Source organism: Ictidomys tridecemlineatus, chromosome 5 (assembly GCF_052094955.1).
Source record: "Ictidomys tridecemlineatus isolate mIctTri1 chromosome 5, mIctTri1.hap1, whole genome shotgun sequence".
Classification (NCBI taxonomy): domain Eukaryota; kingdom Metazoa; phylum Chordata; class Mammalia; order Rodentia; family Sciuridae; genus Ictidomys; species Ictidomys tridecemlineatus.
Window position 1 is genome coordinate 173,381,009 of NC_135481.1, and position 15,744 is coordinate 173,396,752.

Here is a 15,744-nt window from a genome sequence, read left to right on the forward strand (position 1 = left end):
CTGCCTGTCCACAATCATGGGACAAAAATGTACAGACTGATCCCACCCACAGAGCTGGGACCAGGCCCCACGTCTCTGTATATTGGATCCACCTTCCCTGAAATCAGAGATCTCGGATCTGTTCTCTACACCCCCCCACACATGACTCTGCACCTGACTCTGTTGTCCTGTGGTCAGAGCTTGGCACACAGGACAGGCTCAAGAGACGTTCGTACAATTAGGGAACACGGGTCTGTGTGTATTTCATCTTTCAGTCCCGGAGCCCTGCACTGAGCTGCTGAGTGAATGCTCAGGTGAGGGAGGAAGGAAACAGTGTTCATCTAGAAGCTCTCTGCGTCCATGGAAGGGATTCAAGCTTCCCCCACTCCAGTGTTGAGAGCCGTTAGTTCTATTTACTTAGCCCTCAGGATGATCCTGTGGTGGTATTCTTATTATCTTCTCCATCTCAGAGATAAAGACAAGTCTAGGGAGGTTAGGTAAACTTCCCAAGAGCACACAGGAAATGGCAGGACTGGGACTGTAACCTAGACATTGTCCCGGCTCTGATAAAGACACCCTGGATCCTGTCTGGCTACAAGAAAGAGCTGACTTAGTTATTTCTTTTTTTTTTCTTCCTTATTTTTATCTTTATTTTTTGAAACTAGATCTGCAGAGCTATTATTAATAATGGTAATACTGAACCTTTATTAGAATAAGCCAGAGGCATACTCGATTCGCCAGAGCAGCTACTTATCTCCCCTCAGCCTCAATAACAAAACCATTGTCCCCTTTGCTTCCCCACCTCTTTGGCACCAGCTGTGGCCAAGTGACTAAGTTCTAGCCAAGAAATGTAAGTGGCAGTGGTGTGTGTGTGTGTGTGTGTGTGTGTGTGTGTGTGTGTGTGTGTATCTGTCTGTCTATCTTCAGGGAAGTCTCCTTAAACAGAGAGGGAAAGGCTCCTTCATCCCTCTTTTTTTATGTTACTTGGGATTAGGATGAAATGTCTGAAGCTCCAGTAGCCATCCTGGACCAGGAGGTGACCTGGGTGATGAAAGCTACTTGCTGCTGTTTGTGCTCTCCAGTTTGTGCAGCAGTACTTAATCCTCACGGACATAGGTAAAGTTACTATTTTCATTTTATAAATGAGGAAACTGAGTCCTAAAGTAGTAGAGCCACTTGCTTTGAACCTGGGCAGACTCATGGTAGAGTCTGTGTACAGAATCGCTGATCTACAGGTGCCTCCCGGCACAAGGCTCCCTGCCGGTGTTGGGCTCTGGGTAAACACTAGCTGGAGGGCGGCTGGGCCCAGTCAACATGGAAACCAGGAATGCTCAGGTTTGGGCAATGCCCTTGGTCTGCTGGCTGGGGCGACTGTTCTATGTTCTTACCACATTCGAGTTGCCTGGGCCTCATCTCTTGTTATTAAATTCCTCGTCTTCTGGTCTGCCCTCAGGGAACCAGTTGACCAAGCTGAGGCAATTTTTGAAGGCTTTTGCAAGAAGGAAGTGACTTTAGCCCCTGTGAAACAGGATGGGGCAGCCAACACGCCTTCAGAGGGAATCAGGGTTGTAAAGCTGCAAAGCTGGCCCGGCAAGTGGGCTCTGAAGCGTTTCTCCACAATGTCAATCAGGCAGCGCTAGCAGGTGCTCCATGTACGTACATATGTCAGTGATCTGAGAAAGCTTGACCAGCAGCTCTTACTACAGCACTGCTCAGGGTCTAGAGCATGCACAGGGACTTCAGGAGGGAAATGAAACACACAGCATTCCCCTTTGACCATCTGAGGAACATGTTATAAAATGTTTTCCTTCTTTAAAAATACTATAAATAGATGCCATTTATGGATAATTAACTGCTGGTCAGGTACTTATTCTGTATTCTCTATGCGCTATCTCATTAATTCTCAGAAAAATCCCTGAGGCAGGTGCTGGTATCATGGCCATTACGTAAGTGAGGAAACTGAGGCTCAGAGAGCGACAGGCCCAAAGTCATAAGACTAAGAGGTCAAAAGTGGCAAACCAAACCCTCCGTTTGATTCCAGAAGCCCATTAGGCCAGGGAGGAGGGAAGCTGCTGCCTCCCGCCCAGCTGGCAGGAGGGATGGGTCTGGATCCGGCATCCTGACTCCTCTTCCAGTTGCTTCTCCCACGCTGTCGTTTCTGGATTCATGACTGTGTGGGATGGTTGGTGACATCCACCTCCCCACAGGTAGCTCCCTCACAGGCCAAGGAACCATCTAGAGATGAGCAGAACCTTAGGGCCTGGATCTTGCCCATCGCCGTCACGCACATGGCCTCGCCTTCACCCCTCTGGACCTGGGCTGCCCCCCTATGCCACGCACCATGCTGTCTGCCACGGGCTCCCTAGGGGCAGGCCTAGACCACTGGAGGCGCGTGGTTTTAAATAGGTCATGTGGTTTTAAATAATTGAAGAGGAAAAGAACACGACTTTGTAACACTCTGGTGAAAAGTATGTGAGATCCACGTTTCAGTACCCGTGACCACAGCTCTACTGGTCCACAGCCACACTCAGCTGCTGACATACTCCCTACTTGTACATCATGATGGCAGAGCTGACGAGCTGCAGTCGGCCCCGGGATCTGCAAAGCCTGACATGTTGACTTTTTTGCCCTGGCTGATCTTGATCCAGATGAAAGAAATCAAGCCCCCGTAATATTATTGCTCACACTTGGCGAGTTCCTTCTCAAGTAAAGTGGTTTTGTTCCTACTTCTCAGGGATTGGCAGGAATGAAGTAGCCTATGACTAAGTCTCAGGAATGGAGAGAAGTTGCAGGCCCACCAGTGGCTGGGCCAGGGTTCAGGAGCTCCAGGTTCCTTCCCGGGCGCTGCCCCCTACCCTGCAGGCCCCCCCAAACCCGTTCCACTGGGGTGAAATAGCATGCTCTGATAGAACGTGTTCTGGTCCATCTACTTAATAAATGTGCCACAATGTCTCCTGTGTGCCATGTCAGGCTCTACTTAAAGAAATATCTAGAGATTGTATTTATATGTGTATACATCTGCATATGCATTATACATATGTGCATATATAAAAACTTTCCTGCTAGTGATTAAGTGCTATAAAGAAAAGTAGAGCATGCTAAAGAAGTAGAGATGGTAGGGCAGTATTCCTTTAAGGGGGTGATGAGCAAGGAAGCAATGAAGGACCAATGCAGGGAGCAGCCAATGTGAGGGCCCCAGGCTGGAAAAGTCCTGTGTGCTGAGAGACAGCAAGAAAGCCAGGCTGGCTGGGGGCAGAGCCTGAGGGGAGCGGGGACAAGTGGGTCTGGTAGGTAAGCAGGGTGGGGAAGGACCACAGGCCAGGCGAGGGGCTGGGAGGTGCCTTGGGGGCAATGGAAGTCCCTAGTGTTCTGGAGCCTTGGCACCAATGTTTTACTGATTTCGAAGGACATCTGTGTGGACACTGAATTGAGGGGGTCTCGGTGCCATAGGACCTCGGTTGGATCCTTGAGCTGGGATGTCATGAGGTAAAGACCTTCTGGGAGACTCAGAAGCTGCCCTCAAGACGCTGGAAAGGCAGGAAAGGCTGAGGGGATGTGCCCACTGCACCTTACAACAGCCGTGACAGTTGGGTGCTACAGCAGGCCCTGGAGGAGCAGGGCTCAGGGCCGTAGCAGGGTGGCCTGAGTGTGTCCCCTCAGATCTTGCTTCCTCCAGGAAGTCTCCCCTCTGTCTCCAGGGTTGCCCAGGCCCTTGGAGCCTCCCTCTCCCTCAGACCAGGCCTGTCCCGATGATGCCTTTCTTCTGAGTCCCTCCTCTAGACTAGGAGCTCCTTGCTGGCAGCCAGCAGGTGGCTGGGGGCAGGTATTTCTGGAACCACTAATCCAGGGTGTGAAGCCAGGATCCCTGGGAGTGGGGCGGGGTGATTAGTGAGGACAAAGAGGTCAAACTCCTTCCACTGACATGAAAACTGGCCTAGTTTGATATTCTAGATCCTTCCTCCCAGGGTCACAGTGACACCTCTCAGCCTTGTAGATCATGGCCCTCGGCAGATCCTCCCACGGTTATGTTAGGTTCCATGTCACCCCTGCCCAAACAACACACTCCGAGCTCCTCTCCACCTCTTCACTTCTGAACTCTGCCCTAACCCACGGGGCTTGGGACACTGAAGGCGTGCCCACCATGCATCTTCCACGAACACCCTCAATCCTGCCAACCATCATTCAAAGTGGATACTCACTGCTTTGTGGAAGAGAACACGAAGCCAGAAAGATGGCGTGCCTCAGACAGCAGAGCCAATCTGCGTTACTTTATCTCCACTAAGCCGGGGGCCGGGCTGAACCATTAAATGACTGACTCTTATTCACAATGAATAGGAAAGAGGATAGATGGACATCTATGACCTACGACCCTTTACATCTGGTAGATCACTCATCATAAGAAAGATGGGATGCACCAGTAAAAAATGTGGAAGAGGGTACAGCAAAAAATACACTACTGGTGGAATCTATAAGTGTGCAGCCTTTTTGAAAAAGTTTGGTCAAAAATATACTCTTTAGCCAGAGTGGAAACAATCCAAACATCCATTAACTGATGAATTGATAAACTGTGGTATATCCACACCATGGAATACCATTAATGAAATACTGATAATCAGGATGCACGTTGTATAATCCCATCTATATGCAATGCCCAGAACAGGCAAATCCAAAGTAGATCTGTGCAAGCTTGCCAGGGGCTGCCCGTATGATACCTGGGAAGTGAGTGCTCATGGGTACTGGGTTCTTTTTGAGGAGATAAAGAATGTTCTGGAATTAGTGGTGATGGTGACACAACTCCCTCAATATACTAAACCCCATGGAACTGTACACTTTTGAGAGGGTGAATTAGCTCAATAAACCTATTAATAAAAACCCCAAACTTGTGGGTTGTCCTCTTCAACGTCCAGGTTACTGCCCATGATATGGACAGAGGAATCCTTTACAGGAAGCTTCATCTGCAGCAGCCACTGGAGCCCAAACCCTGGTCCTGGAGTGTGGTCCGTGGACTTCCAAGTCAGGTGACAAGCCTGTCCCGTCTTTCCCTTCAGCTCACATCCCATAGTTCTGACTCGGCCTCTGGTGGTTTTATTTTTCCAGGGTCTACAGGTCTTCAGAAAGGCCCTGAATGGTGGGCTTCACATTAACCATCAACCCTTACGACAGGTAAGCTTCACCAAGGCTGCATGATGCCAGAATGTCAGGCCTAGCATTCTCTAGGTCTCAGGAGTCCCCAACCTTGCTTCTTTGGGAAACTAGAAACTAGGTGCATGTGCTGAGGGCCTGCCTGCTACTGCTCCAAAGGTAGCCACCACCGCCTCCTCGCTACCCCAGCGAATAGGTTCAGGATGGCTGTTACCAGTCCCAACTGGAAGTGGCACAAATCCCTGTTCTTCCCAGGTCCCCCCCACTCATCCAGTGGCCTGATTTCTCTGGGCTTCATTTCTCATCAGCAGAGAGGCACACATCCCACCGCCCAGGCAGCAGGGGGGAGGGATCAGAAGGTTTTGGGCCAATTCCAGACTCCATTGTTCATGGAATGTGGCTTTTGTTGGACCAGGCTAAAGGAGATGAGCCATGTGCTCCTTCCCCCATCCCTAACCCAACCACTGTGGCCTGGTTTGCTCACCTTGTCAACAGTTTGGCCCACGCTTTCCTAGAACACCATCCCCAGCCCGGCAGTGGTGATCTTTTTTCTACTTTAAAATTCTTCAGGGCTAGGACTTGCACAGACCTGCGGGGCTGGGGCCCAGAGGGCTGTAGAGCCTTCTGGAGGCCACTGGGTTCTCTTAGGTCTAGGTCCTTATTCAGGGCCCCTCCCCCAAGGAGAGGAGGCAGGACTTCGGACAGGCTCCTGCCCTCCTAGGTTTGTGTTTTCCAGGTGTGGAACGGGAAGAGCCACGGAGGGCCACTGGCAGTTTTGTCAAGCATGGGAATACCGAGTGGTGAGCATCCTTTCCTTATGCCACCGTCAAACAGGACAGTGTTGCTGTGATATGCTGGCTTCTCCACCCTCCCAAACAGGTGGCAACGAAACCACGAAATACTCATTTTCAAATCACATATGGCTTCTTTGACCCCATCAAATAACTTTATTCACACAAACGTCCCTTAATTTACAAAGCCTCAGTCATTCATACATATTAGGGGATCCACAGTGTTCAAGGAACTTAAATATAATGTATCATACCAACCCAAGTAAACCAAGTACAAAAAATATTCATATAAAGTTGTTCACACGTAGGTCCTAGATTACCAGCTTCTGTGCAAAAAAAGAAAATAAAGAAAAATAGATTTATTAACTAGTATTTAAAACTAACTTTGTGCCTGGCTTTAAACCTCCCTCATGCTCAAGACTGTCCCAAATTTGAAGAACTTATTGTACATCCTGCCTGCCCTACTGATGGGAAGAAGCCCCTGGGGTACAAGACTTCTTTTAAAGCTAGGGCACAAGACAACTTAAAGCATCCCCAAATAAGCTCCCTTCCTCCCATGGTCTCTCCTAGAAAGTGTCTAGGGTGGGGGGGGCTCCCTTTGATAGCCTCTGCAATCCTAGGGTTCCCTGGGCAGCCAATGGCAGTGGATTAGTCTCTTGGTGACGGTGGTGGATACTAACAGTGGCCAGTACTACGGTGCACTGGGACTGGTCTCCCTTCAAGAGCATGTCTAGGACAGGAGCCCCCTGCCCTCAGAGCCAGGGGCAGGGCAGGTCCACACTGTGCTCCAGGTCAGTGTGGGAGGGAGGAAGAGGCAGTATCCCGGGCTTCGGCCTCCAAACCCTGCCTGTCTGGAGAGCTGATAAAGCAGCTTGGCTGTTCTGAGGCTGCCTGCTAGCAGCCGTCTTGTGTGCCAGACAAGCCTGAGGGACAACTAATCAAGGGGAGGGAGACCCATCCAGAGTAGACCCGCCAGTGCCTCCAGATGTGTGTGGTGGTGGTGGTGGTGGTCGGGGGAGCACAGGGGCAGGGCTGGAAGGGGCCTTATGGCAAGGCAAGGGCAGAGTTAGGGTCCCCTCCTTTGGGGATGGCAGCCTGACTCCTGCTCTTCCATGCGTCCAAAGATACCCCAAGGCTAAAGTCCAGACACCGTCCTTTTGTCTTCTAAAGAGGTAAACAGCCAACAGCATCTAGATTCCCACAATGCCAGCTCTTTTCCTTTTCTTAGAAAAAGATTCAAGCAAAAATAATCATCTTATTGCTCCAAACACTGGTTTTCTAGGTAGGAGACAAGTGATATGTAAGGAGCCGAGGCTCGGAGGAAGGAGCAGGGAGGCGGGAATGTTTGGGACGAGGCCATGGGGGAAAGGGAGTGGTCTTAGCACCACAGGTGGGGAGCGGGGGCAGTGAGGGGCGTTCCCCCCACCCCAGGCACCTCTGCCTGCATCCGCTCTGGGATGTGGTAGTGCCACAAAGGAGGCCAGGCCTTTTCCAGAGAGTTAGGTCTCCACCCACTGTGGGCACATTTCTCCTCTAGCTGTAAACAGGGTATTTCTTAGGTAAACATTTGATACACTCCCTTGGAAAGGCAGCCATGCGGGCAGAGCCCATCAGGGTGGGAGGAAGGAGTTCCCATTACCTGTCCCAATGCCCCTGGGATGAGATGAGGCTAAGGCTGGCAACCTTAGTCCCGGTGTCCAGAAAGGGGTCAGGTGGAATCAGCCTGGAAGCAGCAGACTGCCGTGTCCTCCTGGCTAGAGGTAAGGGGCAGGACACCTGCTGGGGAGGTGGAGGCCAAAGGTGCACCTGTCTGCAGCGGTTTTCTGTCCTGGGCTAAAGCTGCTCGGGAGTGGCCTGGAGGTGGGTGGGGAGACCTGTGCCTGGCTGCAGCCCTCGGGAAGGGGAAGGGGGCGTGGGAGTGCAGAGGGTCTCCTTCCCCCGGGGCTGTCTGTGGGTAGGAGGGAATGTGAGTGCAAGTGACAGATGGACAGACAGGGAGGGAAGCCACACTTTCACTGGGCTGGAGGGGGAGGCAAGAGATTAAGGCACTGTGATCTGTCCTGGCTGCCTCACACTAAGGGAAATCCCAGCTCAGACCCACGAGGGCCAGGGCCAAGAGGTCTCCAACAAGCCACCCTTTCCACAGACCCAAGGAGAAGAGGATGACTGAGTGCTGCCTTAGGTGTGGAAACTCCTAGAACTGGGACAGGCCTAACAAACCTGGAGGTGCTGAGATGAGGCCCCGCAGAGGCCTGGGGAGGAGGAAGAGGGGAGATAGAAGAGGGGGCCAATCCCTGAGCGGGTGGCAGGGAGTGGCCCCGAGAGACTGCATGGGCCCCGGGGCTGACCCAAGGCTGCCCACCACCTGGCCGTGTACCCGTGGTGGATCAGTAGGGGAAGGGAGGCGGGGCGGGAGGGACAGGCACTTGGGGATAAAGAGCTGGCCCTAGTTGGAGCTGAGGAGGGAGGTCCTACCACCAAGCTGGTGCTGGCTGGGAGTCCCGGAGGAAAGGTGAAGAAGCAGATCCCTCTGCCGAGCTGCCTCCCTGAGGCCTACAGGGGAAGACTATGACACCAAGAAGACACGCTATGGCCCTAAGAACACAGAGCTGAGACTGGGGGAAGCAGGAGAGAATGGCAGACAAAAAGTAGGCACCCCAGGCTCAAGCCCGCGTGGGGGTTTCAGAATGACCACAGCCAGGTGCCAGGTTGGAGACTTGCTTTTCCTATTTGCTCATGTAGGCTGAGCTGACCCCCAGGGAAGACGGGCTGGGGGGCAGAGAAGGGACATGTACTCATTAAGGAACCCTGATGCCCGACCCTCCAGCTGCAGTGCAGTGTGCCCAGGAGGCTGCCTGAGAAGTCAGGAGAGGAGACAGGTGACCATGGGCCCTGCGGGATCCTGCTGGCAGCAGCCAACCACCGGCCAAGGGGAGGAAGAACCCTGGTGCTGAGGGGCTCCCTGCTGTGCTGGTCTCCCACACCCCCAGGGCCAGAGGACTGCTGCTTTGGGGGAAGTCCCCCTTGGTCTCACACCAACTGCAACGCCCTCCAGGTGCTTCCCCATCACTCCTCTGTTGGTTTAGGTACAAAAACAAAGCAAAACACCCAACAAATAGGAATGACTCCTTCCTCTTCCCAGAGGCCCAACTCCATCTGGCTGCTATGGATGTGAGGGCCAGACAGGGCCGCCCAGGGAGAAGGGCCAGGTTGGAGATGCAGCCCAAGAGGGAGGCTGCAAGAACACTGCCAGGAGCAGAGGGCCACCCAGACAGTGATGGCAGCGTCAAGGGGTCACATCCAGGGGTGCTTTAAGGTGACAAGCCCCCACACCGGCACCTGGCAGGCACGGAGTCTCCCCTGTCCTGCCAGACACCTTCCTGCCCAGGGCAGCTCCATTCTCTTCCCATCAGACGCACTTGTGTTGAGGGCGGGCACTAGCAAAGTCCCTGGGGGAGAGGGAGATGGCTCTTGACATGTGTCCTGGTGTGATACCGTGGACCCCGGCACACAGGGCATACCCTTCACCGCACGAAGGTGGTGGCCAGTTCAGGGTGCCCTGTTATCATGGCAATGGTCATGACTGGCTGGTGGCCTCCGGCAGTCTCTGTGATGGCCTAGAAACTTGCAGCACACCTGGGAAGACGACGATCAGGAGGCAGCAGGGAGGGGTGACCTCAGCAGTGACAGGTGCCCATGGAAGACCCAGTGTGTCCTGGGCAGAGGTTTGGCACAACAGTTTCCTAACAGAGAGGTGGGCTTGTGGGGCTGGGGTCGGGTGGCCAGTCATCTGCAGCAAACAGGGATGGTCACATGCTACCTCCTCCCTGGGGACTCCCAGTTGTAAAGGACACAAGAGGGAACAGATTCCCAGCACTGAGAGTCCTGGTGTGGCCTGGGGCTCCCAAGAGCTTAAAGAGAACCAAACCCAGAGTTTAGGCCTCCTTTCTGGAGTCCTCCTGGCCACGCCCTAGTCGCCCTTTTCCTTTTCTTCGCCTCTGTCCCATCGAGGGCCAAGGGCCAGGACCAGCCCACCAAGGAATCCGGCAGTTTCTGCATCTGGTAGGGAGGTGGCCCACGGCCTCCTTGAGTCTTCATGTCCCATTCCAGGAGAAACCCAAAATGCTCTCTGGGGAGAAGGGTCTTCTCCAAGAAGTGAGATGCTGTATGAGCAGAACTGGGAGATGTGTAAAAGAAAGAGACAGAGGTAAAATGAAGGACAAAACCAAAATCGTTCCCTAAACCCTTATAAAAACGAACAGGGAAATTTATACATATGCCTTGTCCACACTGAATTTCTTTAAAGAAATGGTGCCTGTCCACAGCATAGCTCTCTGCTCTTCCAAAGTCTTGATGGTTTAAATTAAAAAAGGGGGATGGGGGGAAATAAAAACTAAAAGGAGGGGGAAACCCAAACAAAAGCTTCACATTGCCGGAGATCCAGATGTCGCTGTCGGGAGATCGCCAACCAGCCAAGCCATCACCTGTACCCTCTGCCGTCCTGTCGGAGACACGATGAGACTATGGGTCCCAAAGGATCGACCTGGAAGACAGAAGGCAGGGAGTGGGCATGGGATCTCCAGGCTCAGCACCAGCACCCTAAGCTTAAAGAGGCCCAATTTCTACATACTTTCTATGGAGTAACTCCAGTGTCGCTAAAACCACCCTGCCATGGACACATATTCTTATTTTTCAGGAAAGAAAATTGAGGAGCCCCAGATTTTTAGGTTAGAAAAAAACAAAACTGACTGACCCTGGAAGCAGGGACCCAGGCATGCTGGGGCAGCTACAGATCTGATCATGGGTCCCAAGGCCTTGTTCCCACCCTAGCTTCCTTGTGCTATTAGGAGACACCCCACAGGCCTTATCAGCCCTGGTTCTGCTCAGCCCTTCCTCTGCGCCCCGCCCTCTAGGGTTAACTGTGGGCGTGGGCCTCACAGCACCCCCGCCCCCAAGCTTGAGCTACCTCATTTTAGAGGTAAAAGGTGTAAGAGTGCTGACCCTGTTAGTATTGGTATTATCTGGAAACCACTCTGGCCAGGCCTCTGGAGTAAGAGGAGAAGCCTGCCCTTCAGGGACTTAAATCTAGAGGAACCTAGAACCCAAAAGCCTACAAAGAGATGAGCTTTGGGCCTGCCCCAGACCAAGCCACGTGATGAAGTATGGCCTTGTCCTAGACAGTGTGGGCCCCAGGGCAGCAACGCTCCACCCTCCCTGCACCCACAGTCATCCAGGTTCTTCCAAGTGCCTGGTTTCCCCCTGAACGACTGAATGGGCCGTCTTTCCTGCATGCTTGTGATCCCCCAGAGGCTCTGTGGACTGAGGCCTACCCTCCCAGCCCAGCGCCATCTCTACCTTAACCTGTCTGCCTGTGCAATCTGATGACATGGCCTGCCACCTCAGAGGTGGCCTTCTTGCCCTCAGAGAGAGAGTGGGCATAGGATAATACTGAATAATTTACTACCTATCAGCCTTGGTCTCTTCCTTTGAAAATTGGGGGCGCTTTTTTTGAGCTGAGTGTAGTAATAACTGTACACTACCCTCCCACTGCAGGTTCTGAAATTTGATAAGCCACCCCTTCCCAGCCAACTGTCCTCAGCCAGGGACTCTCAATGTGATAGACTTCAACAGGCCATGGTTTGTTCAGTCATCCACAGTGCTTCAGGTTAGGTGTGGGCACCAAGCAGGGACACCTCCACCATGCCCCACCCACTAGGCAACATGGGAGAGCCTTCTGGAAGGCTTGTGGCCACACATACTTTCAAAGCTTGAGAAAGTGCTTAGCCCCATACCCTCTAGTTCTGCTCCTGGAAACCCAGCTTCAGATAACACTAAATAAGGAGAGGACTTGGTGGAGAGAGATTTGCTGCTGTAACTTATGAGGCAATAACTCACAAAAGTCCAAAAATAAGGGATGATTAAGCAAATGATCTGTCAACTTGATATATTGCAGAGGAAATGAGATAGTTGTATGGCGTTTTGATTATGCCAGAGCCTACCTCTGGGTTAAGTGGAAAACAGTAAGTTACTAAGTATGGCAGGAAGTATGAATATGGTGTGTCCCCAGCTCACGCTGGAGACCCCACTGTGAGGTAATGAGGGAGTGAAAACATAATCAGCAACCGACTATGGGGTTTAGTGGGTGTGGCCCTGAGATGTGATTAACTTCAGAGGCCATTAGGGTGGAACCCCCATGATTGGATCTTGGTGGCTTTGTAAGAGGGAGAGGCCTGTTCCCTCCCTTGACACAGGATGCCCTGTGCTGCCTGAAACTGTCAGCAAGAAGGGCCATCACCAGATGTGGGCCTTTGATTTGAGACCAGAACCATGAGCCCAAATAAATCTCTTTTCTTTAGAACTTACCCAGTCTGTAGTAATGGGTCATTAGCAAGAGAAAAGAGACTAATGCACTATGATTAAACAGACCCCACCCCCAGCACCAGCTGACAGCAGGAAAACCTGGCAAGAACTACAATGAGACTTCTTCCCCAGCGTCAGATTTCCAATAAGGAACACACATCACAGTCTCACTTTTGACTGTTCACTGAGGAAAACAGTTCACTGTCTCTTGTCTGGGCTCCTCCACACAGTGGGCAGTGGAGAATTCTCCACACCTGTCATGTGAGAGGTTAGATGGATAATTCCCGCTCCACAACCCCAGAAAGGGGTGACCCAGCATCTGCTTTGGACTGGGGTGGCCGAGATGCACTGGGAAAGTGTGAAATCTGGAAAGAAAACAGACTCCTCAGAGCAGGCACCACTCTGCTGCTCCTGCTCCCCTGCCGCTAATTACCGTCAACAAAAGCCCACTTGTGGGTCTTGATCCCAGCTTTCCACGGAAGATGAACCCTCCTAACCATGTACCCAGTCCCAGTTCCCTGCTGCGCTCTCCGCAGCTGAGGCAGGGGGGCCAGAAGATGGGGACACCCTCGCCAACCAGGCATGAGGTCCTCACAATTCCATGAGAAGCTCAGGAAACTGTACAGTCACCTGTGATCTGCTAAGATACTCTTTGGGATCTTTTCACCTCCCTTTCCCCTCCCCAGGCGAGACCCGAGCTGAGGACAGTGTCCTCTAAGGAAGGCACTGTCAGCAGAAAGGTGGCATGTGACAGCTGGAAAGCAGTGCTGGTGATGCAGCAGGGAGACTCAGAAGCCAGAGGCCGCTTTACACAACAAGCCATGGGACACAGTGGCTGCACACGGCTGGGCCCAACGTGGCACCCTGCGAGAGCGCCTGATGTGGCAGCTGTGATCACAAGTCCCTAGCTGGGAAGCCAGGCTGACATTTCCCAAGGCTCTGCCCTCCTGTCAGGAGGCCCCCTGGACAGCCTAGGTCTGGGTCTGCCTCTCCTCTGTGAAAGGACTTTGGCTTTCGCTTGTGTGTCCCACCACAGAGGACACACCTTTCCCAGGGAGTGTGGGGCATGGAAGGTGGGATGGCCCTTTCCACAGCCTGAGGGAGGTGTGGGTCACATGATGCTGGGTTAAATCAGCAGCCCTCCTGGGCACCTCTGGCACCATAAGTGGTAGATCCCACCACTCATGGGTCACCCTTCATCCTGGCAGATGCCACATCTCACCTCCTTGGCTGCCCCAGACACAGGCTGCTAGCCTCAATCAGAGCTTGGTTTGTCCCACCCAGTGGAGCTCCTGCTGCTGACCCAGAGCCCCCTCCAGGTACACGAAGCCCACCTGCTAAGCACAGTGAAAAACGGTGATGTGACAAGTCTGTGAGTGACATCTATACTTTGCGATTACTGTGAGATGAATTTGGCCAGTCTGACCAAAAGAACAGGCCCAGAAATATGGAACAACACAGCCCACGTCCCAGAGCGGTCGAGCAGTAGGCCCAGCGCTTAATCAGAGCTTCCATAGCTCTGTGGCCCAAAGCCTTCTCACCAGGACCAGCCTAGCCATGTGGAGTAGCAGTCACCGGCTCTAATAGTTTACAGCTGAGACCTCTTAGTGCAGAAGGTAATCTGGAAGGTTTGTGGGCAGATCCTCATCCTTCTTATTTCAGCCTTTTGACTAAGGTCCCAACACATCCTGCCTTCTTATTTCTCTAAAACTACCATGCAACAAACATTTATTGAGCATTCAATATGCGCCTGCAAATTCCAAGTACTTTACAGGTAACAACTTAGCAAGGCAAACCTAAACCCTCCTACACTGCTTTCTGATCACTGTGTCCCAAAAGGGACCAAGAGGTTACTTCTCCTGCCTCATTTCACCCCAGCAACCCTATGAGGTGGGAGCTATTGTCACCCCAGTCTTAAAAGAGCTGAAGAAACTGAAGCTCAGAGAAAGGCTGCAGTTAATAAAGGTGGTAGAGACAGAGTTTAAACTCGGGTTGGTCTCACTCCAAAGCCTCTGCTTTTAATGTGTGACTCTAATAGAAAATCCCTTCCTAGAGAGACAAGAGCATGAGTGGAGTTTAAAACCCATTTAATCCCTGCATTTATAAATAGAATTACTTAGAAAAGGGCTCTTGGAAGGCTTGGCTTAGGTGCCTCTGTACAGGTCTGGTGCCCAGGGCACAAGGGGAGATATGGTGCCAACCAGACAGTGAGAAGTTTTCAGCAAGTTCTCTGCCAGCTGAGCAGCTGTCTGGTTTGCCTAAGGAGTCTGGGGGCCAAAAGACTTTCATTAAGGCCATTAACAGCTTGGAGCACAGAAGCTGGGAGGAACTCAGGCAAGCGGTGACACGAAGATGGGGACAGAAGGGGCTCATGTCCTTCTCCTGCCCCTATTGCTCAACCTGCAGGCACAGTGCATCCTGGTGAATCAAGGATCATTCCCTCCTCTCAGAATATGGCCTTCCTGCTTTGTTGACGTTGAAGTGCCATTTCTTTGAACAGATGAAGATGAAAGGTAAGCAGAAGTGATTCAAAAAACTGATTTCCTTTCCTCATCCTGGTTCTAAATCATGCTGCCTTGCGAAATATGTTAAGTCTGGTAACCACAGGATTTAAAAATCTCTGGAAGCGCTGGGTCTATAATCCTACAGACTCAAGAGGCTGAGGCAGGAGGATGGCAGGTTTGCCAACTCAGTGAAACCATGTCTCAAATAAGAGCTGGGGATGTCCCAGTGGTAAGGTGCCCCGGTTTCAGCCCCCAGTATAGGGTGTGTGGGTGGGAGGCTTTCCAGGGCTCTGTCAGGGAAGGAGCACAGGTTTCATGGCGGGCACTTGAGGGTTCAATTCCAAGCCTTGCCACTCACTTGCCACTTCCATGATCCAAGCTTCCTTTCCCTACTAGAGAACGCAAATGGTGCTACTTGTCCTTTGGGGTCTGCTGCAAGGAGTGAGAAGTCGAGGCACCTGGCAGAGTGGCTCTCAAACGACCTTGCCTCCATCTGTGCTGATGGTCATTTGGGTTCTTAGGGTGCCACAGACTGGACTACCTATAACTTAATGTCGAGTCCAGGCTTAATTCAGGATATTTCTGTCCTATGTTCTCACCACGGAGATGAGAATAAAGAAGTGGAGGTGGTGGGGAGAGCAGCCCTCTGATCCCTGCTCGGAAGGATGTGGACCTAGGCCACACATTGTCACAATGGGTCCAGGGACAGCAGGTGGGAGGAGAAGTATTCTCAGCATCTCTGCCAGAAAGCTGAAATACAACCTGGCTGTTTATCAGGACCTATTTGCTGAAAGTGTTAGAAGACTAGCCCCTCACCCCCAGAAGCTTCAGAGTGGCACGGAGCACCAGGGAATTCTACCTGCTGGTCAGACAGGGACCTCGAGCATCTGTGATACCCCTGCAAGCCCAGATTCTTTCTACTCTACACATTTCCTTTTATCTATATAAAAAATTTCTTTTCTATAGCC

At 52.1% G+C, this 15,744-nt stretch overlaps 1 protein-coding gene across 10 annotated transcripts in view; it reads right to left on the reverse strand.

The window, feature by feature from the left end:
• The window catches only part of Stk35 (serine/threonine kinase 35), a 174,072-nt gene that overhangs the window by 126,617 nt on the left and 31,711 nt on the right, over positions 1-15,744 (reverse strand). For 5 of the 10 annotated variants that reach the window (XR_013439594.1, XR_013439596.1, XR_013439593.1 and 2 more), the window contains exon 3: positions 10,341-10,455. Coding sequence is in view for 1 of the 10 variants with exons in the window: in XM_078051536.1 (XP_077907662.1) it covers positions 6,229-6,238; positions 10,341-10,455 (125 nt within the window). In the remaining 9 variants the exon portion in view is untranslated. Of the gene's footprint in view, positions 1-6,045; positions 10,456-15,744 lie in introns of those variants that run through there. The other 5 variants (XR_013439591.1, XM_078051536.1, XR_002483460.3 and 2 more) reach the window with 4 other exon arrangements.